The following is a 26940-nucleotide window of genomic DNA, read 5'->3' as shown; positions in this document are numbered from 1 at the left end:
TTTCCTCTTTCTCATACACACTCATTCACACTTTCCCATGTTTTTCTCAATGAGACTGGCAGGCACTAGCCAGATGGACAGAAGCTTCGAAGTCTAGATCCAAAAACAACTCAGAGTCAGGAGCATTTTATTTCCCAAATCCTTGCTTGCTTTGCTTTGTTGATTGACAAGACTAGCAACTACTCTTTCCTTGTTAATTTACAAATCTGGTAGCTGTTGGTGGGATTTGGGGAAGGGCTTCCCACATGCTCAGACCCAACTTCTGATGTCTGGGTCAGGTGACATTTTTTCCTTTGTTTCCTTAACAACTTAGTTCCTTCTATCTCCCCAAAGGGATCTTTTAGACTGGATTCCTGGCTTTTATCCACCCTACTTACTTGCCCACTTCATCTTTAGGTATGGCAGCTTGCCATACCTAAAATTTCAGTCTCATAGCACCTTCAATATCTGTAAAATGGATATTATTGTTCTTCAGTCACCCAACCTATATTATTATTTAGTATAGACCAAGGATGTCAAACTCAAATTCATTGAGGGCCAAATCAGAGTTGTGTTTGACCTTGGAGAGCTAGGGTGGGCGTGGCCAGGCTGGGCATGGCCAGCATGACATCACTCAAGTTGGGCGGCACCTGTGGTGGCCCGAGTGCTGTGCCAATGAAAACGGGCTCTTGAGCTCCGTGTTTGGCTGCGACGGCCTCCTGCAACCTCTGCCAGTGAAAACGGAGCTTGTGAGGGCTACATGCGGCCCTTCTGAGCTCCGTTTTCCTGGCAGAGGCACCACAGGCCGGTCCTTTGCTGTTTCCAAGGCGGCCCTGTGGACCAGATCTAAACATCTCACGGGCCGGATCCAGCCCCCAAGCCTTGAGTTTGACACCCCTGGTATAGACTCCTATATAAATGAACAAAAAACAGGATATAAAAATGAAATCTACTTTAAAGTCCAGATTAATTTATGATGAACTATACAGGTATGTCAATATGGTAGCAATGGGAAGTAGTTTTCCACTGCATTTAAAATTTTCCCAAATAGCCTTGGAGGCCTCTCATGTGAATACTAATCTGGACTGACCCCTTTTGGTTTATGGAGATTAGCCATAGTTGATTAGGTGCTGCTGTCAACAGGGCATACAAACAGGATCTAGGATTCATATAGTAATTATTTGGATAATATTTTATTATATATGCATTATATATGTTTATTCCTACAATATATAGAATCACACTTTGATACAAAGTTGATTAATACTGAAAACTCTTCTGTCTCCTAAAATAAAGAAAACATGAATTACCATAATGGATTTCCGTGCACAGAAGAAATTCAAAATTCAGGCTTCATTGATCACAGCTGTCAGTCTTCATGGAACACCCCACCTAACCTTCCTCCAACATGGGAACCCACCAGTTATGTCAACCCAACAGTAAGTATTATAAGTGGCCTGTTTCATGCAGTCTGTTATAGTAGTTCAAATATACTGTATTTTTCGGACTATAAGACTCTCCAAAGTATAAGACGCACCTAGCTTTTCTGGAGGAAAACAAAGGGAAAAAATCTGCCTCTGCCTCCCAGCAATTTTACCTCCTTGCAGCAAACACCTGGTCAGCTTCAGTACAGCCTGATTTAGAACAAGCAGCTGATTGGCAGTTGGATTGGCCTCCCGGAATACCACCTATCAGCTGTTGCAGGTTGCAGGGATCACTGCCGCCGCCTATCACCACCCCATTTTTTGCCTCCTTGCATTCCATTTTTGATCGCTGCATGTCCCGTTTTTGGCCCGTTCCATGCGGCAGGGATAACTGAAAATGAGGTGGTTTTTGGCCTGTTCCAGGTGACAAGGATCGCCGAAAATGACGTGGTAATAGGCAGCAGCAGCGATTACTGGCGACGGGGGCGACAGGCAGTGGCGTATTCCAGGAGGCCGATCCAACCGCCAATCAGCTGCTTGTGCTAAATCAGGCTATGTTGAAGCTGACCAGGCTGTTTGCTGTTTGCTGCAAGGAGGTCAATTGCTGGGAGACAGAGGCCGCAGGGTGGGAGCCAGTGGGTGGGCGGGGGCTCGGGCAACATTCGCTGTATAAAATGCACAAACATTTCCATTCACTTTTTTTGGGGGGGGGGTGCATCTTATACACTGAAAAATATGGTAATCTTTTGGAGTTGTCCTTTACATATTCTTGGGTTTCTTTTTTTTAAGAGTGAGGTATTTAACATTCATATTTCAAAATGTAAGTGGCTTCCATTTCAGTTTTGATTGTAATTTTGGCACATTTAATAACACACATTAATAATAATAATAATAATAATAATAATAATAATAATAATAATAATAATAATAATAATTTTATTTCTATACCGCCCCTCTCCCGAAGGACTTGGGGCGGTGTACATCCTATTAAAACAAAAAATATACAAATATCAAAATTTAAAATTATTAAAAATACTACACAATTTCAGCCCCCAATTTAAAACTCCCAGTTTAAAATAATCACATAGTTAGCCCTGCCTGGCGAAACAGTAGGGTCTTAAGGGCACAGCAAAACACACAGAGGTTGAAGATCTTGCGTATTTCCGGGGGCAGTTCGTTCCAAAGGGCAGGAGCTCCCACAGAGAAGGCTCCCCCTGGGTGTCGCCAGCCGACATTGCTTGGCCGACGGCACCCTGAGGAATCCCTCTCTGTATGAGCGGACTGGCCGGTGGGAGGCTATTGGTGGCAGAAGTCGGTCTCGCAAGTACCCGGGTCCTAAACCATGGAGCGCTTTAAAGGTGGTAACCAACACCTTGAATTGCACCCGGAAGAGCACTGGGAGCCAGTGCAGTTTGCACAGGAGAGGTGCCACATGGGCGCAATGAGTTGCGCCCATAACCACCTGCGCGGCTGCATTCTGGACCAGTTGGACCTCCGAGTGCTCTTCAAAGGGAGCCCCATGTAGAGAGCATTACAGTAATCCAGTCGTGAGGTGACAAGGGCATGAGTGACCGTGCGCAAGGCGTCCCGATCCAGAAAGGCCCGCAACTGGTGTACCAGGCGAACCTGATAAAAAGTCCCCCTGGCCACGGTCATCATATGCTCTTCTAAAGACAGCTGTGCATCCAGGAGGACACCCAGATTGCGAGCCCTCTCTGTGGGGGGTAAAGATTCACCCCCAATAGTCAGCGATGGCACCAGCTGACTATACTGGGACGCCGGGAGCCACAGCCACTCGGTCTTGGAAGGGTTGAGCCTGAGCCTATTTCTCCCCATCCAGATCCGCACGGCCTCCAGGCAGTGGGACATCACATCAAGGGCATTATTGGGGTGGTCTGGGGTGGAGATGTATAGCTGGGTGTCATCAGCGTACTGATGGACTCTCACCCCAAAACCACGGATGATCTCATCCAGCGTCTTCACGTAAATGTTGAACAGAAGGGGCGAGAGGACCAACCCTTGCGGCACTCCCCAAGTGAGGCGCCTCAAGGTCGACCTTTGCCCCCCTGCCAACACAAACTGCGAATGGTCAGAGAGGAAGGAGGAGAACCACCGCAGCATGGTGCCTCCTATTCCTAACCCCCTCGACCGCTGCAGCATGATACCATGGTCGATGGTATCAAAAGCCGCTGAGAGATCTAATAGGACTAGGACAGAGGAGCAACCCCTGTCCCAGCCCTCCAGAGATCATCCACCAATGCGGCCAATGCCGTTTCTGTGCTGTATCCCTGCCTGAAGCCCGACTGGTACGGGTCTAGATAGACAGCTTCATCCAGGTGCTGGGGAAGCTGTCGTGCCACCACACTCTCAACAACCTTCGCCACAAAACGAAGGTTGGAGACAGGACAGTAGTTTGCTAATACAGCCGGGTCCAGGGAGGGCTTCTTGAGGAGGGGCCTCACCACCACCTCTTTCAAGGCGGCGGGAAAGGCACCCTCACTCAAAGAAGCGTTTATAATCCCCTGGAGCCAGCCTCATGTAACCTCCCAGGAGGCCAGTACCAACCAGGAGGGACACGGGTCCAATAAACATGTGGCAGCACTAAGCCTAGCCAGAATCCTGTCATGTCCTCGGGAGCCACAGGGTCAAACGTTCTGAGTTCCATAGATTTCATTGTTCAGTACATATTTAAATGTACATTTTCATTATGCATGTGATGAAATGAATAATGGAAAATGGAAAAATGCTGGATTTTTTTCCCCTGGATATAAAAATAGATTTATAATCCTGGCGCAGTGATGAAGAGTGGGGTTTGGGAAACACAGCATTCAAGTCACATTTACCTGGAGAACATGCTTGGATAATGTGAGGCTGTGAGGGCATGAAGACTTTGTTAAGGCTGGTCCTTCAGCAAAATGTGCATAAAAATAAATTGTTTATTTCCATTTTAATTTAATTTTCACCTTAGCTTGCTTGCTTCAGTTTCTCAAGTGCTATGTAACTGCTTTGTTCCTGGTCTTCAGACATCTTTTGCACTCCCAGTGATACCTTCCCTTTGCCTTTCAGTCCTACCTCTCGAGCACCAGGAGTTTGTCACCCATGTCTGGCCTCTTCGGTTCCATCTGGGCCCCTCAGAATGATGTCTACGACAACTGCTGCCCCGTCAGTGCTGCCACTCAGCATTCAGCTCAGGTGGAGAGCCAAGCAGTCCTATGTAAGCAGGAATGTTACCCGAGATTTAACCCATTCCGTGCCTATATGAACTTAGATATATGGACTTCAGCAGCTAATCGGAATGCAAATTTCTCTCTTCCTAGGGACTCGGGTTATTGTGGAAATGTGTGAAAAAAGAATGTCATTTTTAAAATGTGAACTTAAAAAAAAGCTTTTTCTTTTGATTACTAGAATGAGCTGGTGGTTGAACTAGAATTCAATGTTGGTCATTATTTTGGCACTTTTGTATGGAAAATAAACTTTTTTTTTTTTTACCAAGGCATCTAGAATTTCTCTTTTCTGACAAAATACATTCAATAATAAGACAAACAATGGTGTTAGAGAAGTCTCAATCAGCGGTATCGTGCTATTGACTCCATAGCTGCTTTCTCTTTTCATTTTGGGAAAGAAGAAGAGAAGTTTTAAGTTTTGTCTTGTTTCGGGATGAAACACCATCTAACCAGCATTTTCTGACTTCATTAACTTCTGTTTCACATATTTTTATTTATCAAGTTTATAGTCTTATTTTTTCTGATGCTTTACAGCAGTTAAGAGCAATAAATAGAAAAAAAAAATAGCCATACAAATAATTTTACAAAACAAAACTAAGAGCCTTTTCAGTACAGACAGTCCTTGATTTATAATGGTTCATTTAGTGACTGTTAAAAGTTATAACGGCACTAAAAAGTGCCTTATGACTGTTTTTCACACTTACATGTGGCCTCCCCGTGGTCATGTGAACAAAATTCAAAGGCAACTGACCAACTGTGGCAAGAAAGGTCATAAAATGGGATAAAACTCACATAACAACAGTGTCGCTTTGCAGCAGAACTTTGGGCTCAATTATGGTCATAAGTTGAGGACTATCTGTAGTACATATTAACTGTATAAAAGCCAAAGAAAATTTAATATTCCCATAACCATGTCTTCAAAAATTCAGGCAGTTTTTGTTTCAAACAGTAGTTCCCTCAAAACATATTTCTGAATATAAGGCTATATTTCCAAAAATAAAAACATAAATACTTGTGAAAATATATAAAAATGCTCTTCTTCATCATGGTCTCTTCACATTAAAAACATAAAAAGTTGTGAAAATATATACAAATGTTCTTCATTTTGGTCTCTGCATATCACATATGAGTTTCTACTTGCACAAAAATCTTACTGGAATTTATAATTGAGATTTCTGATGGGAAATTCACTTCTATATTTGCATAAAGCATGTTCTTCCATTCTCTTCCTTTTGTTTTCAGTGAACATAGCAATTGACTCTGGAACACTTTTTGTTGAGTAGTTCTTACTCATTTTATACTCTTAGAACTAAAAAAAGTTACAAATAATTTCCCTTGTTTCAAAAAATGCTAACAGGATGGGGCGTTATCATTTCTTGCCCATATGTATGTCAATAAGCAATATAGTATTTATAAATATTCATTTTAGCGATAGCTACATCCTCAGCACCTTCTATAAGTTGCATAAAGTCCAAAAAGCAGATGCATGAGCTAGTTGGTTGGTTACTTAGGCTTCTTCTAGATTGAATAGATGATATAGATAGATGATAGATGGATGGATTTATAAATGGATGGATGGATGGATGGATGGATGGATGGATGGATGGATGGATAGATAGATAGATAGATAGATAGATAGATAGATAGATGATAGATAGATAGATAGATAGATAGATAGATAGACAGACAGACAGACAGACAGACAGACAGACAGACAGACAGACAGACAGACGGTAGATATAGATAGATGGATGGATAGATAGATAGATGATAGACAGATAGTAGATAGATAAAGGTAGATGATAGAGATAGATGATAGATAGAGACATGATATAGATGGATAAATGAATAGATAGATGCATAGATATAGATAGATACATAAATAAATAGATAGGTAGATGATAGACGGTAGAGATAGATGATATAGATAGAAAGAGAGAGATAGCTAGCTAGCTAGCTAGATAGATGATAGAGAGATGATAGATAGGTAGATAGAGATATGATAGAGATAGATGATAGGTAGATGATAGATAAATAGAGATGATAGAGATAGATGATAAATAGGTAGATGATAGATAGATAGATAGATAGATAGACAGACAGACATGATATGAGATAGATAGATAGATAGATAGATAGATAGATAGATAGATAGATAGATAGATAGAGATATGATATAGATAGATGATAGATAGATAGATAGATAGATAGACAGACAGACAGACAGACAGACAGACAGATTGATTGATTTAGATTACCGTCCTGGCACCTTGATGGGCTTTGTTGGATCTCCAACTTCTTTTTTTACTACCTTGGAGGGGCTATAACCCAAATTAATCACAGTAACTCTTATCTATGGCTAGAGAGAACTACTTTAAAAATAAAAATCCGAGTGTGTCTTGTTCCATAAACCTTTGACTGAAGCTCTTATCCTTGAGGTCTTAGCACCACAAATACTCCACTTTACCAGAATTAAGGCTGTAATAACTAAATTCCAAAGCCTGGTCTTCTTTCTGTCGGTTCTCCAAATGGAATATGATCTGGCAAAACAAACTGTGAAGGACAGCAAGCGGATCTAGGAAAGGCCCCGGCCTTCCTTCCATCAGCAGATATGAGACACACTATCTTGCTGCCAGATATCTTGCACAGCTACCAACACCCAGCTATAGGAAAGCTTTCTCCTTCACCCAATGTCATGTCCTTCCCTCTAGTTTGGATGGTAAATACTGTATTACTGTAATACTGTATTAAAAGTAGCATTGGAAACCAGGAAACATGTATTTCTCCCTCCCTGAGTCAGATTTCTTCTCCTCCTAATCAGCAGATATCCTGATCGCTCAGTCTCAGCATATGGCACTGATGGTACTTAAGGTTACAGCCCACATTGCTAGGTTTTGTGCAGCATCTTATAAGATCCTGCAGACTTTAACAGCTGAAGTTCCTGCTACATATGTGTATCTTATTCATAGCCCAGACTCAGACTGCTTCTCTTTAATTTCACTCAGGAATTCCAGTTAGGTGATTTTATAGGTGTGTTTTAATGTTTTATATTTTTATTCACTGTTATCTTATACCATGCGTTTTATAGATGGTTACAGATCACTTATGAACATATTTCTTGTCCTGGTCTAAAGCCACAATAAAAAAATGACTAAGATTGTAATTCAAAGGCAGCACTACATCACAAAAGCCCAACAGAAGTTCATTTAGAACATTTCAGTATTTCCATTATAAAGCATGATTTTAAGTCTTTCAAATTAACGAGGAATAATCTTTTTATTATAGGATTTTCTTAGAAATAGTTTTTTGAGCCACCCAGTATTGCTCTTACAATACATCTTTTTAAAATAAATACACTAAAAAGCTAAGTAATTACTTCCTCCCAAATGTGGTTTGTGTCATACTACACCAGGGGTCCTCAAACTTTTTAACCAGGAGGCCAGTTCAAGGTCCCTCAGACTGTTGGGGGGCCGGACCGGCTGGGTGGGCATTGCTAGGTGGTCATGTGACTGGGTGGGCGTGGCCAATTTAGCAGTCCATTAAACAATACACATAAATTACACTTTAATTTGTTATGCTCCTGGGGGTAGAAAGTAGGTTAGTGAAGGGATGTGGCTGCCTTGGGGTATGTGTGAGGGACTTCCATTTGTGTGTGTGTGTTTCTTTCTTTCTCTCTCTCTCCCAGTAGGTAGGTGGGGTGATGTCGGCGGGGCAGCCTCGTGGTCTCCCGCAGGCTGAATTAATGCCTTCAGCAGGTCGTATCCGGCCTGTGGGCTGTAGTTTGTACTATATTACCGTAACATACTCCGACAGTATTGCCACATGAGCTTAATGAGGCACAATTCACAACTGACTTCCGATCATCTGAACTCTACTGAAATTGCACTGTGTTAAGTTAGAATGATCTTCACAGACTCTCACTGAAGAACAAACAACACACTAAACCATCGTGAAGGGCCCTGTTTCTATAGTAGAATTATGCAGGATATTCTAGGAGGTGCTTTTACTTCAACATGGTTTCCTCACTTCTAAAAACAGATACATTGCATAGAAAACCAGCTAATCAACAAACATTCCTCTGCAGCAGTGTTTCCCAACCGGAGCAACTTTAAAAAGTGTGGACTTCATTTCCCAGAATTGCTGACGGAGAGAATTCTGGGAGTTGAAGTCTACACAATTTAAAAATGCTGAGGTTGAGATACACTGCTGTAAATGGGTGGGTGGGTGGGTATCAAATTATTCAAGTCCCAAAGTCACAAGTAATCAAACAACCAGGTCTTGATGGGTTTGTAGAGCCTCAGAAGCATACTATAGGGTCCCCAATCCCCAGCCTATGGACAGCACCTGGCTGCAGCATGCCCGAAACTGGGCCACACAAACAAGCAAAGCCCCATTAGCAGGATGCACGTAGCACGTGCAATCACGCTCCCCTGGTCTGCGCAAAAACCTCTCTACCGAACTGGTCCCTGGGCCCAAAAGGTTAGGGGCTGCTGCTGTAGGGGACAATCTAACCTCCAGGAGAAAGTAGATGGGTTAGGATTGGAGAAGGGAATGTCTATTCTATTTCAGAGAAGGGAGACGGCCCTGGAGAAAACCTGTTCCCTGTAGAAGAGATTCCTGAAGGCTGGGTAATCAAAGGAGCTCTCTCTTTTAAATCTGATCAGAAAGGAAGATACCACTGAGAGGAGTTCTCAAAGATAGCTAGATCTGAAGCCATGATAGGCTTTAAGTGTGACAACACTTTGAATTGCTAGAGTTTTGCATAACAGTTCTTCACCATTTTTTTTCTACCCAGTCTCGTTTGATTTATTTAAAACAATTTTGGTTTCGTTTTTTTTTTAAAAAGAATTTTAGTGGAATTCAGATAGTTTTTGTTGCTTTTGAACTCGTTTAATTATCAGGTGCCTATTCGGGACGATTCTGTATTTTATTATACAATAAAGTTTAAAAGCAACTGTCTGCCCAGCAACGTGCACTTTCCTTGGTTTCCTGCATCCTCTTCCAGCTGCAGCAGTTAATAAATCTCAAAAATAGCATGAGAATAATATTCAGAAGTGATTTTCAAGTACCAAGATTTGAAAAAAAAAAAGCGAGCAAGCGAGAAGGAATGTTTTGAGATGCCCAGATTTTGCAGATTTTGGCAGTGTCTTAGTATTGATTTTGCTACATCCTCCTAGTGAAAAAGGAGAAGCAGGGAACTCTTTCTGAATTTTGAAGGACAACTTCAAAGTTGGGAAGTTGGGAAGCAATTTGCTAGAACCATGATATTACGCGTGCCCAAAGTGACATGCGAAGCCATGTCACCTGGCACATGCAGCCTTGCCTGTTTGTCTTTCAGGTTTTTGGCACGCATGTGCATGCAATGATCAGCTGTCCTTCACATGCACAACAGTGCCAAAAACCGGTGTGTGCATGCACACCTTTCACATGATTGTCAGGTGCACATGCATGCCAGAATCTGGAAGTTTGGCTTTTCCGGAGCGCGATCCCTTCGCCTGTGTGGCAGTGCCAAAAACTGGCCTGCGCATGCACACCTGCTAGTTGATCGTTGGGCATGCATACACACTAGAACCCAGAAGCTCAGCTTTTCCAAAGCCTGGCAACGCATGCACATGCATGCATTGCACGACATTTCCACACGACCTTTTCAGCACTCGGTGCTGAAAAGGTTCACTGTGCTAGAATCAAATGGGTGCTCCTGTTGCTTTTCTAGTGATCAATGAGCTGTGGCAAAACCCTCTTCCTTTGACCCGCCTCTTGAACAAGGTATCAACAGAAATTCAAGAGGAATTCTCAGAACAAAGTCTATCTTTGTGGTCCACGTCAAAGGAGCTTTATAAGAGTTGTGATCCTGATAGCTCCCATGATAAAAAGGAAAGCTCTCTCCAACCCATACGGTGGCTGCAATCTGAGACCCTGGGGTGTATAAGGAGGCCAGCTTTCCTTGTCGCTTCTTCTTTTTCTTAATTTGCTTTCAATTGCTTCTTTCATGACTTCCTTTGACTCTACACAGTGGCCTAACAAAGTATAGGAAAGAGAAGGGCTGTGGCCCAAAGAAGCAGTGATTTTCGTCCCTTTTCCATTTTAAGCATTGTTTTATAAAAAATTTAAAAAAGTACATCCATATATTATCAGATTTTTGTGAAAAGAAACCAACTTCAGAACAAAGAGCCTTGGTAGTACAGTGGTCTAAAGCATCCTGTTATTAACACAGCTGCCTGCAATTACTGCAGGTTCGAATCTTACCAGGCTCAAGGTTGACTCAGCCTTCCATCCTTTCTAAGGTAGGTGAAATGAGGACCCAGTTTGTGGGGGCAATAAGCTGACTTTGTATAAAATATACAAAAGTATGAAGGCTATTGCTTAACGCATTGTAAGCCGCCCTGAGTCTCCGGAGAAGGGCGGCATATAAATCAAATTTAAAAAAAAATAAATAAAAAATAATAATAATAATTAAAAAAAATTCTAGCGGGGATATGCTACTATGACTAAAATTTAGAAATTTAAAAAAATCAAAATGAGTGTGAGCATTTGGCAATGCCATCCAAGTATGTTTTCTTCTACGCACATAGACTTTTCTAACTTTGAGAACATATTGCCTTTGCTATAAGCAAGATAACATAGGAATAGCCTTGAGTCAAGCCAAGATAAATCTTAATTCAACCTGTTTGTCACAGGAGCTACCTAGATACTCCTGGGCTGCTCACAAGCAAGAGATGGAAACCTTATATCTCTCCTACCATTATTCCTCTGCAATTAATAACTGGAGGCAAAATCCCTGATCTCTGAGATGATATTTGAGTATTGAAGACCAATACCTTATAAAGCCATTCAATATAATGGCCATCACTGCATTTTGCAGTAATGCATTTCATAGAGTTTTTTTTTTTTTAATTTGATTTATATGCCACTCTTCTCCGGAGACTCAGGGCGGCTTACAGTGCGTTAAGCAATAGCCTTCATACTTTTGTATATTTTATACAAAGTCAGCTTATTGCCCCCACAAACTGGGTCCTCAATTTACCTACCTTAGAAAGGATGGAAGGCTGAGTTAACCTTGAGCCTGGAAAGATTCGAACTTACTTTAATTGCAGACAGCTGGTGTTAAATTGCAGTGCCTTGTCTGCAGAGCTATCCAGGCTCCTGGAGTGATAGAGTGATAGAATAACAGAGTTGGAAGAGACCTTGGAGTCTTCTCTTGCTCAAGCAGGTGACCTATACCATTTCAGACAAATGGTTGTCCAATATCTTCTTAAAAACTTCCAGTGTTGGAGCATTTATAACTTCTGGAGGCAAGTTGTTCCACGGATTAATTGTTCTGTCAAGAAATTTCTCCTTAGTTCTAGGTTGCTTCCCTCCTTGATTAGTTTCCATCCATTGCTTCTTGTCTTGTCTTCAGGTGCTTTGGAGAATAGGCTGACCCCCTGTTTTGGCAGCCCGTTAGATATTGGAACACTGCTATCATGTAACCCAGGGGTCGGCAACCTTAAACACTCAGAAAGCCATTTGGACCCGTTTCCCACAGAGAAGAAAACACCGGGAGCCACAAAATTCTTCCCGTGCCTGACTATTTCCTGAGCAACCACAAAACTAGCATATATAGTTGAATTAAAGATTCGTTTTTCTTCTGAAACTTTTCTTTTCTTGGATTTATTCATGGCTAGGTTGGTGGGTGTTGCACATTGGCAGTTGTGACGCATATTTTGAGTGACAGGGAGCCGCAGCAGAGGGATGAAAGAGCCACATGTGGCTCCAGAGTTGCGGGTTGCTGACCCCTGATGTAACCCCTACTTCTTCTTTTTATTATACTAAACATACCCAATTCCTGCAACCATTGTTCATGTTAACCTGCCCTTTGCAAATAAGCCCTTCCTTTAGTCTGTATTAAATTTCTGTCCAGTCAGATTCACTGGAAGACCCTGGTTTTAGTGTTTGGAGAAAGGAAGGAGGGGAAAAGCCCATTACCTCCACACCATATATGATTTCTTTTCTCTTTATTATATCCTTACTTTCTTTTTCTTTTTCTTTCTTTTTTCATTCATCTTTTTTCATTTCTTTCTATTCTTTTCCTTTAGGTTTTTAAATAATACTTTATATATACAGATATATAAAATTACTAACATTTGGAAAGAGCTTGTTTTAGAGTTTGGGAAAGAGGCAAATTGGATGGCATAATGTTCACCATCCCTTTAATACAGAAGCTCCAGTTCTGTTTTTAAAAAGGAAATACGTGTGTCCTTCAGATATTACCTTGAGTAGCATAAAATTGCACCTAAAATCACAAGAGAGAAATCCAGCTTCATCCAAGTCAAATGTTGGGGAACAATCGCTCTTTACCTCCACAATAACACTTATCATAACATAACATAAAATGGAAGGTTGGAAAACCTTGAGGGGATGCTTATAGGAAACTGCAGAGAGAAGAAACAAAATATCCCACCAATAAAACTTTCACCTACATTATGAGTAATTTTTCTGCTATCGAGACTCAAATTGCATTGCTTGGGACAATTTATAAGTATGCAAACTAAAATACCTGAGGCTGAACCCTTTGCAAACATTGGCCTATACACAGAATGAAGGTAAGAGTTCAGCACACAGAAATAGTTTTCTGTTCTATTCTTTGGGGGCAACAGGTATTTGGTATCTGCATTAAAATTAAAATAGCATTTGCTGCATTGGTGAAATATTAATAGCAATTTAGGTATGCTGCCAAGTGGTTAGTTATATCTATTTGCTATAATACAAAAATGTTGAACTAATTAGCCCGGTATTGAGTGCAGAGAAGAGAAAGATGATTAGAGGATTGGAGATTACAATGAACGGTTGCAGGAACTGGGAATGTCTAGTCTAATGAAGGGAAGGACTAGGGGTGACATGATAGCAATCTTCCAATATTGGCTGATTTGTCACTTGTGAGCCTGGATAGGACATCTCTTATAAACTATTCAAAAACTACAATTAGTTCAAACTTCAGAAGCATGCATATTTTCCAGGTTCTGTCATTGGAAGCACTTAACACCAGTTTTGTGAATCCTGCTTGAATCGTCAGTTGATTTCAGGTATAATTTAAATGGTTTGTTTTAACCTATGAAGTCCTTTATGGCCTGGTACCTGGAATATGCAGGACCATCTACTCCAAGTAGAACTTCCAGAAATTGCTACCCATTTATAATTTTGCAAAAAGAACACACACATATAAGTGATGCCTTATTCATTGATGCAATTAATATATTTTTAAAAATTCAGTTAAATCAGCATCTGTTTTTATCTTAGCCCATTGAATAGTTTGGGGTGCATTTATAGTCCATGCACTGAAGCCACTTGTCCAGTTTGGAACTAAAATACCTCTAGGTGATAATGTGAGGTTTACACTAGGTAGGGCTCCTGAATTGTTGTCTGCCCCCAAATAGCTTATGGATAAAAGTAATTTGTCCCTGAAGTTGCTGTTTGCAGAAACAGCAACTGGGATGAGCCATTTTTTAGCAAGAAACAGAGAGAGAGACTGAATCTTGAGGGAAGCTAATCAGGATGCCATTCTTATTATTTTTAATCCAAATTAAATAATAACATATGTGGCATTCATTATGTTCATTTTCAAAAAGCTCTTTCCCGCAGGCGGGAAAAATTCAAGAAAAATTATTTTTACCACTAGATGTCACTAAAAGCTTAGACTTGTTTCATAGATTTTCTTTACAAACCAATTTTCAAGACACTCAACCCTGACTGTTCTTTGAAAGGATACTGAAGCTGAAGGTCAAATACTTTTTGGCCACTAAATGAGAAGAGAGAATTAATGGGAAAAGATCAGGGGTGGACTCCTGGGGCTTCGGCAAGGTTTGGGCAATCCTCTAGCCAAGGATCGCCAGGGTTTGGCGGAACCCCTAAATGCCACCCTTGGTTGGCCACGCCTACCCTGCCCCTCCCCTCCCAGGATTCTCCACACTACCCATTCATCATTCCAATTAAGTGCAGGGGCCGCATGAAGGGTCTGGGAGGGCAAAAAACTGGCCTACTGGAGGTTTTGGTAGTCTGGAAACGAGCCTGTTTCTGGCCTCTGGAGGGCCTCCAGACCCTGAGGGAAGCAGTTTTTTCCCTCCCGGAGGCTCGAAAACAGCCTACAGAGCTTGCGGAAAAATGCCCCCCCCCCCCCGCCCGGCATGGTGCAGGCAGCCAACTAGGGTCCACCCCTGGAAAAGACCCTGATGTTGGGAAGGATTGAAGGCAAAATGAGAAGGGGACAGCAGAAGATATGATGATAAGATAGTGTCATTGATGCAATGAACATGAATTTAAGCAAACTCCAAGAGACAATGGAGGACAGAGGGGCCTGGCATGCTTTGGTCCATAGGATCAAGAAGTCTCAGACATGACTTAGTGACTGAACAACAACAACAAAATTCAAGACAAGGACTTTTTCCTAACAATACAGATCAATATATTTTTCAATCACGAAACCTCAATGCCAGCTCATGACAAGCATTTGATGCCCCAGTATTTCCTGATTATTTAGGAATAAAAATACAATGGTTATGGTACTAGAAAATATATCTTAAATAGACCTAATTTCATGCACATCTAAAAAATGTGAATAATCTAACCAGATGTTAACGGGATTGCAGGCATACACAGAGAAGATGCCAGGGGACAAATAAAGAAATATTCTTTGCAACAACATAACCATTGTCATGTGATGATGTAAGTATGAAAGGCCAGAGCTTGTGTTGTATATCATTAAACCTGTTTCATTATTTTGGCATCATTGTTAAAAGAGCCTTCATCTTAAAAAGAGCCTTAAAAAGAGCCTTGGTAGTACAGTGGTCTAAAGCACCCTGTTATTAAGACCAGCTGCCTGCAATTACTGCAGGTTCAAATCTCGCCAGGCTCAAGGTTGACTCAGCCTTCCATCCTTTCTAAGGTAGGTAAATTGAGGACCCAGTTTGTGGGGGCAATAAGCTGACTTTGTATAAATATACAAAAGGATGAAGGCTATTGCTTAACGCATTGTAAGCCGCCCTGACTCTCTGGAGAAGGGCGGCATATAAATCAAATTTTTTTAAAAAATTGTATCTAGGAACAGCTTCCTATGACTAGAATGACGATCCAATTCAGAAGCTATTGCAAAGGGTGTAAAGGTATAAGATCAGGGGTCAACAACCTGCGGCTCTGGAGCTGCATGTGGCTCTTTCACCCTTCTGCTGTGGCTCCCTGTCACTCAAAATATGCATCACAACCGCCAATGTGCAACACCCACCGGCACGCAATTTATTGAGCTTTTCAACCCCCGGTAGGCCAGCTAAGGATAAATCCAAGAAAATAAAAGTTTCAGAAGAAAACAGAACGTTTAATTCAACTACATATGCTAGTTTTGTGGCCGCTCAAGAAATAGTCAGGCATGGGAAGGCTTTTGTGGCTCCCGGTGTTTTCTTTTCTGTGGGAAACAGGCCTAAACGGCTCTTTGAGTGTTTAAGGTTGCAGACCCCTGACCTAGATCATTCACAACTTCTTGCAACTCAAAGTTGTACAACAGTGTTCTTCAAGATGGAATGAGGCGTTTGATTATTTACATCAGGGGTGTCAAACTCACATCGTCACGGCGGCGTCATGTGACATATCATGACTTTCCCCCCCTTTGCTAAACCAGGTGTGGGCGTGGCCAGCACATGATTCATCTGGCCCACGGGTCACGAGTTTGACACCCCTGATTTACAAGTTTCATTCAAAAGAAAGTCCTTGCATTGCAGTTTCAGTGATACCATTCATGACTTTTTAAATGCCTAAAGTTGAATATTGCTTTTATGATTGATACATTGCACATTTTTTAAAAAATTGAATAGCAAAATATCAGTGGAAATAGTTTCTTGTTCCTGAACACCTTTAAGAGAACAAGAGAATCAGTTATATAGAGTATAGTTTGAAAAAGTGATAGGAAGTGATTTTTTTCAAGTATTGAGGATTTTTTCATTTTCAGCAAATTTGTTTTTAATTGCTCCAGAAGGCATACACTATCAAATTGCATGCACAAATATTCTACACATAAGAATGTCCTGATAGTACAAGTACTTCACCTGCAGAAGCTGTGAACTCTTTTGTAGATGAGGTTTGGTGATGATGCTGATGTACCCTACAGCACCTTTCAAATTTATTTTACATTCCCCTCAATATTTGTGTGAGGGGAAAGAATAGGTTATTGGGTGTTGCTGCTGTGGAGATAATATGGGAAAGGAGGAAAAGTTTGCTTACTAAAGGTAATGCATGTAGTCCCTGACTTACAACCACAATTGAGCCCAACATTTCTGTTGCTAAGTGAGGCATTTGTTAAGTGTGTTTTGTCCCATTTTACAACTTTTCTTGCCACAATTTTAAGTGAATCACTGCAGTTGTTAAGTTAGTAACACAGTTGTTAAGGGAATCTGGCTTTCCTATTGACTTTGCTTGTCAGAAGGTCAGATAAGGGGATCACATGACCCCAGGATGCTGTAACTGTCATAAATACGAGCCAGTTACCAAGTCTTTGAATTCTGATCACATGATCCTAGGCATGTCGCAGGGTCATGAATGTGAACAACTCATAAGTCAATGACTTATGAATATGAAAAACATTCATAAGTCACTTTTTTCAGTGCCATTGTAACTTTGAATGGTCATTAAATGAACTGTTTTAAATTAAGGACTACTTGTAAATAAAACTGATTGTACTTTATAGTGGAGTTTTTCTTAAGCACAGAGACACTGAAGAAGATGGAGATATTTCACTAGGAGCAAACTTGATTAGGGAAGCAGAAAGCAGTGTACATTAAAGGGAGTTCCTGAAAGTTATCTATTAAGGAAGGAAATTAAACCATACTGGTTATGTAATACAGATTACTCTATTTAATTACATAGTCTAATTGTGGTAGCTTATTGAAGTAATAGATTTGTTATGGTAATGAAACTGTAATGGGTTGTAAGCATGATAGACTTATTCATAGGAAGTAAAGATACAAGGGAAACCCCGAAGTCCTAGGCGCAGCAAAACTTTCACAAGTCAAAATGACAGATTTATGAACAATCAAGAGGACAACAATCAAGAGGACTACAAAAACTGGGAAGGCAAAATCTCTCTCTCCCCCCCCTCCCTCCCCCTCCCTCCCTCTCTCCCTCCTTCCCTCTCTCTCTCTCTCTCTCTCTCTCTCTCTGCAGCAGCATACAATAATCTTATTTTGTGTTAATAAGTTTCCACTTCAATTTATGTCTTATTTATAATTATATATTTTCTATTTATTAAACAATTATCAATAGTCCAACAGTGTTATTCAACTAATTGGAGTAATCCCCGATGTTTACAATTGCCTGCAATTGTAACATGTTTGTATACATAGTGCTAGACACATACATATCACAATCTGTTAGGTTCTTTATTGAACTAATTGTTCAATAATGTTTTAGATAATCCTAAATCTATGTTTTACTTCTTATTTTAAAAAATGAATATATCTGCACGAATTCTGGAATAAGGGGCTGGAATATCATACTAGCTAATTAATGGTGAAGGGTCCTTAAAATGTTAAATGATATATTAAATGTATTAACATGGGATTAATTCAACAAAAATCATTGAGCTCAGATAATATTTTCAAAGTTGTTAATTATATCAGAAAGTAAACTCTACTGGGGACACTTGCTCTTAAAATATTGGATGATCATATTAATGTTCCATTTTGACATCAAATTTGATATCTATAAGATTTTTAATTTTTTATTACAAAGATCATTACAGTTTAAGGATGTGAATCAGTGGTGGGTTGCCCCCGGTTTGCACTGGTTTGCAAGAACCAGTAGTAAAACTGGCGGGAGGCCCCGCCTACCGTCCCGGATGTCGTCATCAGCGATCTGCACATGCAATCCTGTTGCAAACCAGTAGTAAAGGTAAGTAGAACCCACCCCTGATGTGAATGAATTTCTTATTTATACATGAGAGTCTTGAAATGTTACTATATGATGAACTAAATATGCCATCTATATTTATAAAACTATTTTGTTAAGAAGTTCCCCCTCTCAAAATAATATGTTAGCATTGAAAATATGTTTTCTTGAAAATGGAATGAGAATATTACTAAAATACCACTCTAACTTGTTTGCATCAATTTACTGACTTGCTTGTTCCTGTAACTCTGTATCCCACCATTGCTTTCCTTCACTGTTATGTTTTAAGTGGGATGGCTTCTAAGTCTATACAGTGGGTGTGGAAATGTTTCTTTTCATCCTTAACTTCATGTCCATCCCAAAGTACTTTTTTCTGTTCTATAGATGAGAAAATAGAGACGCAGTTCCATTATCGCTGTATTTTTATAAACACCTCAGGGAGGACATACTGTGTCTCTTTTTCAGACTGAATAATGGCGGCCTTTGTAATCTCTTGAATATAATCCACAGTTAGCACTTCTATTGCTGATTATTTCAGCGTTTTATGAGACCAAACAAAAGACAAAAGACAAAGGAAGGTAATAGAATAGTAGCTGTGTTATCTTCTTCCTTTCAGACATTATATACTCATTTTAAAATTATTGTAATGTAATGACATACTCTGGCCACAGCTCCCTTTGGGAGACTTTGAATTTAGAAAATGATTTCAATACATAATAAATAAAAGAAATACACTGCAGCTAAATTATTTTACATATATATTCAAAAGGATACACACACACACACACACATATCAGTAGTGGGATTTAAATCCCGTCGCTACCGGTTTGCTCGTGGGTGTGTGGATGCTTGTGCACATGTGCGCGACACTTCTGTACATGCATAGAAAGTTCTGCACATGCGCAGAGACGCCCGGGCGGGTGGGCGGAGCCTCCTGCCGCTGCTACTGGTTTGCCCGATACAGGGCGAACTGGTAGCAACCCACCACTGATATATATACAAATGCACACACGCACATACTCACTGTAATATATACTGCAGAAACACAAAATCATAGAGTTGAAGAGGCTTGACTCATTGAGTAAAGGGAAGCTCCCCCTTTTTCTGGGCAGCAGGTTCAAAGGCTAAATTGCTCTTACTAGAAGAACAGTTTCCAAACACTGACTCTGTCTTCTTGAAACCATCATTCTGAACCCAGTATTCTGTACTGAGACAGAACTGGTCTTGATCTACTTGTAGGTGATACCTTTTCAAGTATTTGAAGAGTACTATCATATTTCTCCACCTTTCCAGGCATGTTTTCTCAAGGCTAAACAGCCCAGCGGCTTCAATATCTCTTTGTAGGATTTAGTTTCTAGTCTCCTGATTATCCTTTTGACCCTGATTCAGTTTCTCTACATCCTTCTTAAAATATATTGGCTAGAAAAGGAGAGAGTACTAAATCGGTGTTCTGGAACAATTACATCCTGTGATTTGGATAGATTTTCGTTGACCCTATGTAAAATTGTGTGTGCTATCATGCTGCTAACTAATATTCTGTTTTTAATAAACTACTTGAGAGCCTGTTTTGTGTAGTGGTCAAGGCATCAGGTTAGAAACTAGGAGGTGATAAGTTCTATTCCTGTCTGAGGCAATGAAGGCAGTTGGGAGCCAATCACTCTTTCTCAACTCTAGGAAACAGGCAATGGCAATCACTTCCTAAAAAATCTTGCCAAATGAACTAATGGCACTTGTCCAGGCAGTTTCCCAGAGTTAGCACTGACTTGAAGTCTCTAAATAAACAAACTACTTATTCTAAGTTTATTTTCAAAAACACCAACCCAAATTTCCCCATATTGTGTCCTTATTTTCCAAGTGAAGAACTTTGTATTTGTCTAAACTTAATTTATTTTATTACTTTCGACAATTATTCTAAAATTTTTGAATGTTATTTCTATTTTCTAGCTTGTTAGCTATCTTGCCCAATCATCTGAAAATTTGGTAAATATTCCCTCCATCTCTCCATTCAGACCCTAAATAAAAATGGCCCGTTTCTCGGATTGATAAACTGTCTATGAATATAATTAAAAATGTAAGGGGGAAGCTTTATAGCAATCGCAACTTTCCAAAAAGGTTCATGCTTAGCAGAAATTGTCTCCCACACAAATGCCAGAATTAGTCTCAAATCACTTCTTCATGGAGGATAAATATACAAGTTAGAAATATTACACCTGGCATTATTATTAGAGGCATACCTCTTACTAAATATTTTTTTTTCAAGGGCTAGGACTTTCACATCTATATCAAAACTGTTTTTGAATAGATTTTTCAAAAAAAAAATTCTTCTGTTTTTGTGGATAAAGTTACTGATTCTTCTACACATGCTATTTCAATGTCAAATCATGCAGCTGTGATTTTAATTTCATGTAAAGATCATGTGAAGTGTTAATACCACTTTCTAATGCCTTGGTAAGGCCACACTTGGAATACTGCATCCAGTTATGGTCGCCACAATGTAAAAAAGATGTTGAGACTCTAGAAAGAGTTCAGAGAAGAGCAACAAAGATGACTAGGAGACTGGAGGCTAAAACATAAAGAACAGTTGCTGGAAAAGCAATATATATATATTTTTTTTTTTTGATATATACTTTATTGATTTTTTTTTTTAAGGCAAATAAAATATAATAGCAATTTTGTTTGACATCGGATTCGCAGTGTTTATACATATATACATGAAAAAAATATCTGGTGTCATTTATACTATACATTTCTAATTAATTTCCGCACCTTTAACTCCTTCCTTGATTCTATCATTTATCCATTCGTACCATCTTCCCCATATCATATCGTAATCTGAGTTTTCATCATCACTTATCTCGTATGTTAATTTACTTGTCTCTGCACACTCTAATATTTTGCTAATTATAAGGTCATCTGGTGGTAGGTCTTTCTTTTTCCAGTATTGAGCGTACGCCAGTCTGGCAGCTGTAGTTATGTGTATTAGGAGGTGGACCTTTTCCTTTCCATGCCCTTTCTTTACCATTCCCAGGAGAAATATTTCTGGATTCAAATCAATTTCTTCTTTGAGTATGTCTTTCAACCATCTCTGAATTTTGCTCCAGTATCTTTTGGCTTCGGGGCATGTCCACCACATATGAAAGAAGGTGCCCTGACCATGACCGCATTTCCAACAACTTGGGTGTACATTGGGGAACATCTGTGCTAATCTTGCAGGTGCTAAGTGCCACCTATGAAGCATTTTGTAATGATTTTCCTTGTACGTGGCTGCTCTAGTTAATTTATAGTTTTTATTCCACGCCTCTTCCCATTCGTTGAAGTTCAAACTATGTCCGATATTTCTCTCCCACGCTCTCAATTGGTTTCTGATTATGTCCTCATCTCTATCCTCATCTAATAAGTAATTATACAGCTTGGCCAACACTTTTTTTCCTGGTCCCATCAGAATTTTGTCTAATCCGTTGTATCCTAATTCTAAACCAAATTCATCCTTGTCTTTCTGGTATCTTGATTTTATTTGCATGTAAGTCCACCAATCTAAAATTATGTCTTGGTCTCTCAGGACATCATTTGATTTAAGGTTTCCCCCTCCGTCGAGGATGTCTTTGTATCTGCACAGTTTCTCCATTCCCCACCTGTTGGGATAAATCAATGCCTCTACCGTAGAGAGCCAATTTGGGACTTTTGTATAATATCTCTGTCTAATCCCCGCCCACGTTTGTATTAGGGAGTCCCTGATTTTATGCCTGTGGAAGTAGGTTTTCTTTTTCTTATCTTTGTCCCATAAATACGCATGCCACCCTCTCTGTAAATCATGGCCTTCTAACATTAAGATTCTCTTATTCTCCAAAGTGATCCATTCCCTTATCCATATCAGCTTTGCTGCTCTATAATACATTTCCCAATTCGGGAGTCCAAATCCTCCCACGTTCCTTTTTTCCTGTAAGATTTTGAGTGAAATTCTCGATTTTTTTCCCTCCCAAACGAAATCCCTCGTGATCTTATTTAATTCTAGGAAAAAATTTTTCTCTAAAATCACTGGTAAGTTTTGGTATAAAAATAAAATCTTGGGGAGGATGTTCATCTTGATTGCCGCGATTTTGCCTATAAGTGACAATTTAATCTTTTTCCATCTATCCAAATCTTGTTTTAATTTATTAATTAATGGAGTATAATTATCTTCTTTCAGAGATGAACACCTTTTGGTTAGCCAAATTCCTAAGTATTTTATTTTTGGGACAACCTGTAGGCCCAAAGTTCCTTCTATCTCTTTCTTCTGCGCCTCAGTTACATTCTTAGTTAGTATTTTAGTTTTAGATTTGTTCAATTTAAAGCCAGCCACCTCGCCATATTTACCCAATTCCTCTAATACTTTTTGTCCAGATGTTAATGGGTCTTCTAGTATTAGTGCCACGTCATCCGCAAAGGCTTGCGTTTTATAGATCTCTTTTCTAATTTTTAGGCCTTTGATTTCTTTGTTATTTCTAATCTTACGTAGCAGAACTTCTAGAGCCAGAATGAATAATAGTGGTGACAGAGGGCAGCCCTGCCTTACTCCCTTCTTAATTTGAAATGTTCTTGTCCTATCTCCATTAACTAGAATGCTCGCCCTCTGATTGTCGTAGATAGTCTTTATCGTCTTTTCAAAGTTTTCCCCGAATCCCATTATTTTAATTTGCTTGGTCATAAAGTTCCAATTTAAATTGTCGAATGCCTTTTGGGCATCCAAGAAAACTAAGGCCAACTGCTTTTCTGGGTGTTCTTCGTAATATTCTAAAGTATCTAATATGATTCTCAAATTATCCCTAATTTGTCGCCCCGGGAGAAAACCATTTTGATCTTTATGAATCCAATTATTTAATATTTTTTTGATTCTTTCTGCCATTATACACATGAATAGCTTGTAATCAGTGTTTAAAAGTGAAATCGGTCTGTAATTTTGGATTTTTTTTTGGTCGGCACCCTCTTTCGGCAGGAGTGTAACATGTGCTTCCCTCCACGAATCAGGAATTTTTGCGCCCGTCAAAACCTCATTGAAAATTTCCATTAATTTAGGTTGTAGGATTTCTTCAAATTTTTTGTATATTTCTCCTGGGAATCCGTCTGGGCCTGGCGATTTGTTGTTTTTGAGTTTGGAGAGAGCCTTTTTAAATTCTTCAATTGTTATCTTAGCGTTTAGCATCTCCTTTTCTTCCTCTGTTATTTGTGGGAGCTCCGCATTTGCCAGATATTGGTCTATTTTTTCTTCCGAGGCCTCCTCTTCTTTGTATAGGGATTCGTAATACTCTCTCGCCCTTTCCAATTTGTCTTCTTCTTTGTTTAAAAGATTTCCCTCAGCGTCTTCTAGTATCTGAATTGTCCCTTTTTCATTTTCCTTTTTTAATTTATAGGCCAGCCACCTGCCCGATTTGTTAGCATTCTCGAAGTGGTACTGTTTTGTTCTTTTTATTTTTTGAGCTAGCTCCTCTTGATCTAGGATGTTTAATTTATGTCTCCACACCAGCCAATTTTCTTTTGCTACAGTATCTCCAGGTATTTTTTGGAGTTTCTTTTCTGCTTCATCCAGATGTTTAATAAGATCTTCCCGGGATTTCCTTTTTAATTTATTTTTATATGCAGAGTAGGATATTATTACCCCTCTTAGGTAGGCCTTCATTGTGTCCCATATTATTTCACGGGGTGTCCCTTGGTTCTCATTTTCTATAAAGAAAGTCTTTAATTCTCCTTTCAATTTTTCCACACACTCTTTGTCACATAGTAGTTTTGCATTGAGCCTCCATCTCAGTTGTTTCTTTCTCTTTGTGTTTCTCCATTTTATTTCCAGGGGATTGTGGTCTGCCCATATGTTTGGGCTGATTTCTACCGTCTCTATTTCTAACCCCAACGTCCTGGTAACCCAGACCATATCTATTCTCGACCATGACTGTTGCGAATTGGAATAGAATGTGTATTGTCTTTCGCTTGGGTGTAAAGTTCGCCATATATCAATTAAGTTCATCTCCTCCACCAAGTCGAAAAAGGCTTTTGGTAAAGTCATCCTTTTATTTTTGTTACTTTTATTGCTTTTGTGATCGTTGTCTGGGTCTACGATTCCATTGAAATCGCCTATCATGCAAATTTTGTTATATTCCATTTTCCCTAGTTGTTCACGAAGCTTTTGAAAATATTCTCCTTGTTTTTTATTTGGGGCGTAAATGCCCACTAGTAACATTTTAGTGTTTTCTCTCGTAACTTCAACCATGAGGGTTCTTCCCTTTGTATCATTATATTTCAATTCTGCGTCAATTCCTTTTTTAACATAAATTGCTACCCCTCTCTTTCTTTTTTCTGCTAATGATGTAAATAATTTACCATATTTTTTATACTCCAGACATTTACCCTCATCCTTTTTTATGTGGACCTCCTGTAAACAGATTATATCCAAATTGTGTTTTGCTAATTTTGTAAGTGTTAATTTCCTCTTTTTACTGTCGTTTAATCCGTTAACATTTACTGAGATTAATTTCAAATCATTCATTCCTATTTTCCTTGCTCGGTCTTAGTTCTTGTTTAGTCTTACGGCTCTTACTGGTCTTGTTTTTTTTTCCTTAGCTCCTTCTTCGGTCTTCTCCTCCGCGGTTCCTTCCTCTTCTAAGTTTGTCGCCTCTATTTCCTCCTTGCTACTTTGTTCTTCTTCAGCACCCTTTAACTGATCAAGAAAATCTTGTGCTGTGCTCGCTATCTATTTTTATTTTTCTCCCCTGCCAGGTGATTAACATCCCCTCTGGCAGGAGCCATCTAAATAATATATTTCTTTTGTTCAATTGCACAGCCAAAAATCTATAATCTTTTCTCACCTCCCTCACTCTTCTTGGGATCTGTTTTAATATTATCACTTCTTTTCCTCTATATGTTATTTGTCCGTCCCTTGCCATGCTGTATAGGGTATCTTTTACTTTTTTCCTTGCGAACCTAATGTGGACTTCTCTGGGGAGCCTGTTCCTCCTCGCGTAATTTGTTTGGACTCTATAGACGTCGTCCAGTTCTCTAATGATCTCACGTTTATCTTGTTGGAGTACTTCTGCGATTAGTTCCGCCATCTTCTCTCCCAGATCCTCCTCTTTATCTTCTTCCACATTTTGGAAGCGCAAGTAGAACGACGCCCTGTCCATTTCTAATTGTATTAACGAATCTTCTAATTCCTTGTTTTGCATTGTCAACGTCTGATCTACCAAGTCCAGTTTCTTCTCATTTTGTTCTATTTTTTGCTCCGCCTTCTGGATCCTTTGTTCGTTGTTGGAAATTGAGACTTGAATCTCATTCATCTTCTGGTCCAGTAGGTGGATGTCTGTTTTTAGTTCGGTGTGATTTGTAGACATTTTTTCCTGCATGGCCATCATTGTTTCTTGGATTAATGTTAATGTTGACTGCACTGTTAGTAATGTTGGTGTTGCTATGGCCTTGTCTGTTTTTGGTAGTCCTTCTGTTGACTTTTGGGTAGCCGGGGAGGTCAAGGATATAGTGGGATTTGAGGGGGTCTTTTTTCCTGTTTTCAGGATCGTTGATGACATGCTCGTCATTTCTTTCAAAATTGTTTTTTGTTCTCTAATTATTTTCTCAATATTTCTCCAAATTTTCATACACTGGCTGTCACCTCCTTTTATACTTTCCCAGAATATGGAGAAAAGTTATTTATCAATCAATATCAAATTATCGATCTATATCACTTCCAATCAATGTCTTAAATACCCTTGTCAATCAATATCAGTTTATCAATCTATATCACTTCCAATCAATATTATAAGTAAGAAAGATGAATTGGATTTATGGTTTGTACTTGATTTAAAATTAATTGATCTATTAAATAGTAATTAGTAAGAATTTATCTCTACTTTTTAATAATTAATTCAAGTCCTAATAATTTAAATCACAATAACACAATAGCTCCTAGGAACATCTATTATCTATAACTAAAGTTCCTATAACTAATTTACTGCTTAAAAAGATTTCTAATTCAAATTCCTATATAACTGTTTACCAATAAATTAATATATGTGGGTAATGTAATTCTAATATAACCATATATCAATAAGTCAATATATGAGAATAGTATCAGTACAAATAGATGTAAATAAATATAGTTAGATACAATTAAATATAGTTAGATACAATGAAATAGTCAATTAAATGTATATAAATCTAATGAGTTCTATAAAAATATATCTTATGTTATAGGCAAAGGTCAGAGCTTAATTAATTAATTAATATAAAAATTTACTATTCTTATTAATAACAATGTTCTTATGCAGAAGGTCAAAATATTTAAAAGAAGAATTTCAGAAGGAGAGGGAAAAAAAGAGAAAGAGGGAGAAAATATCCAAAGTTTCAGTTGGGGACAAGTAATATTTTTCCAAAGGGGTGATATTCTTTCT

General features: G+C 39.2%; 1 protein-coding gene across 15 annotated transcripts in view; it reads left to right on the top strand.

The window, feature by feature from the left end:
• The window catches only part of TMEM131L (transmembrane 131 like), a 69060-nt gene extending 64165 nt beyond the window's left edge, over positions 1-4895 (top strand). For all 15 annotated transcript variants that reach the window (XM_060686891.2, XM_087874482.1, XM_087874478.1 and 12 more), the window contains 2 exons: positions 1276-1418; positions 4470-4895. In XM_060686891.2, the coding sequence (XP_060542874.1) occupies positions 1276-1418; positions 4470-4748 (422 nt within the window). In that variant the 3' untranslated portion in view covers positions 4749-4895. The remainder of the gene's footprint in view (positions 1-1275; positions 1419-4469) is intronic.
• Positions 4896-26940: the final 22045 nt, after the last annotated feature.

The sequence above is a fragment of the Pantherophis guttatus genome, chromosome 8 (assembly GCF_059756535.1).
Source record: "Pantherophis guttatus breed Tessera chromosome 8, ASM5975653v1, whole genome shotgun sequence".
NCBI classification, from domain to species: Eukaryota; Metazoa; Chordata; class Lepidosauria; order Squamata; family Colubridae; genus Pantherophis; species Pantherophis guttatus.
Note: the sequence above shows the minus strand (reverse complement) of the source record. Positions and strands in the feature narration are given on the sequence as shown.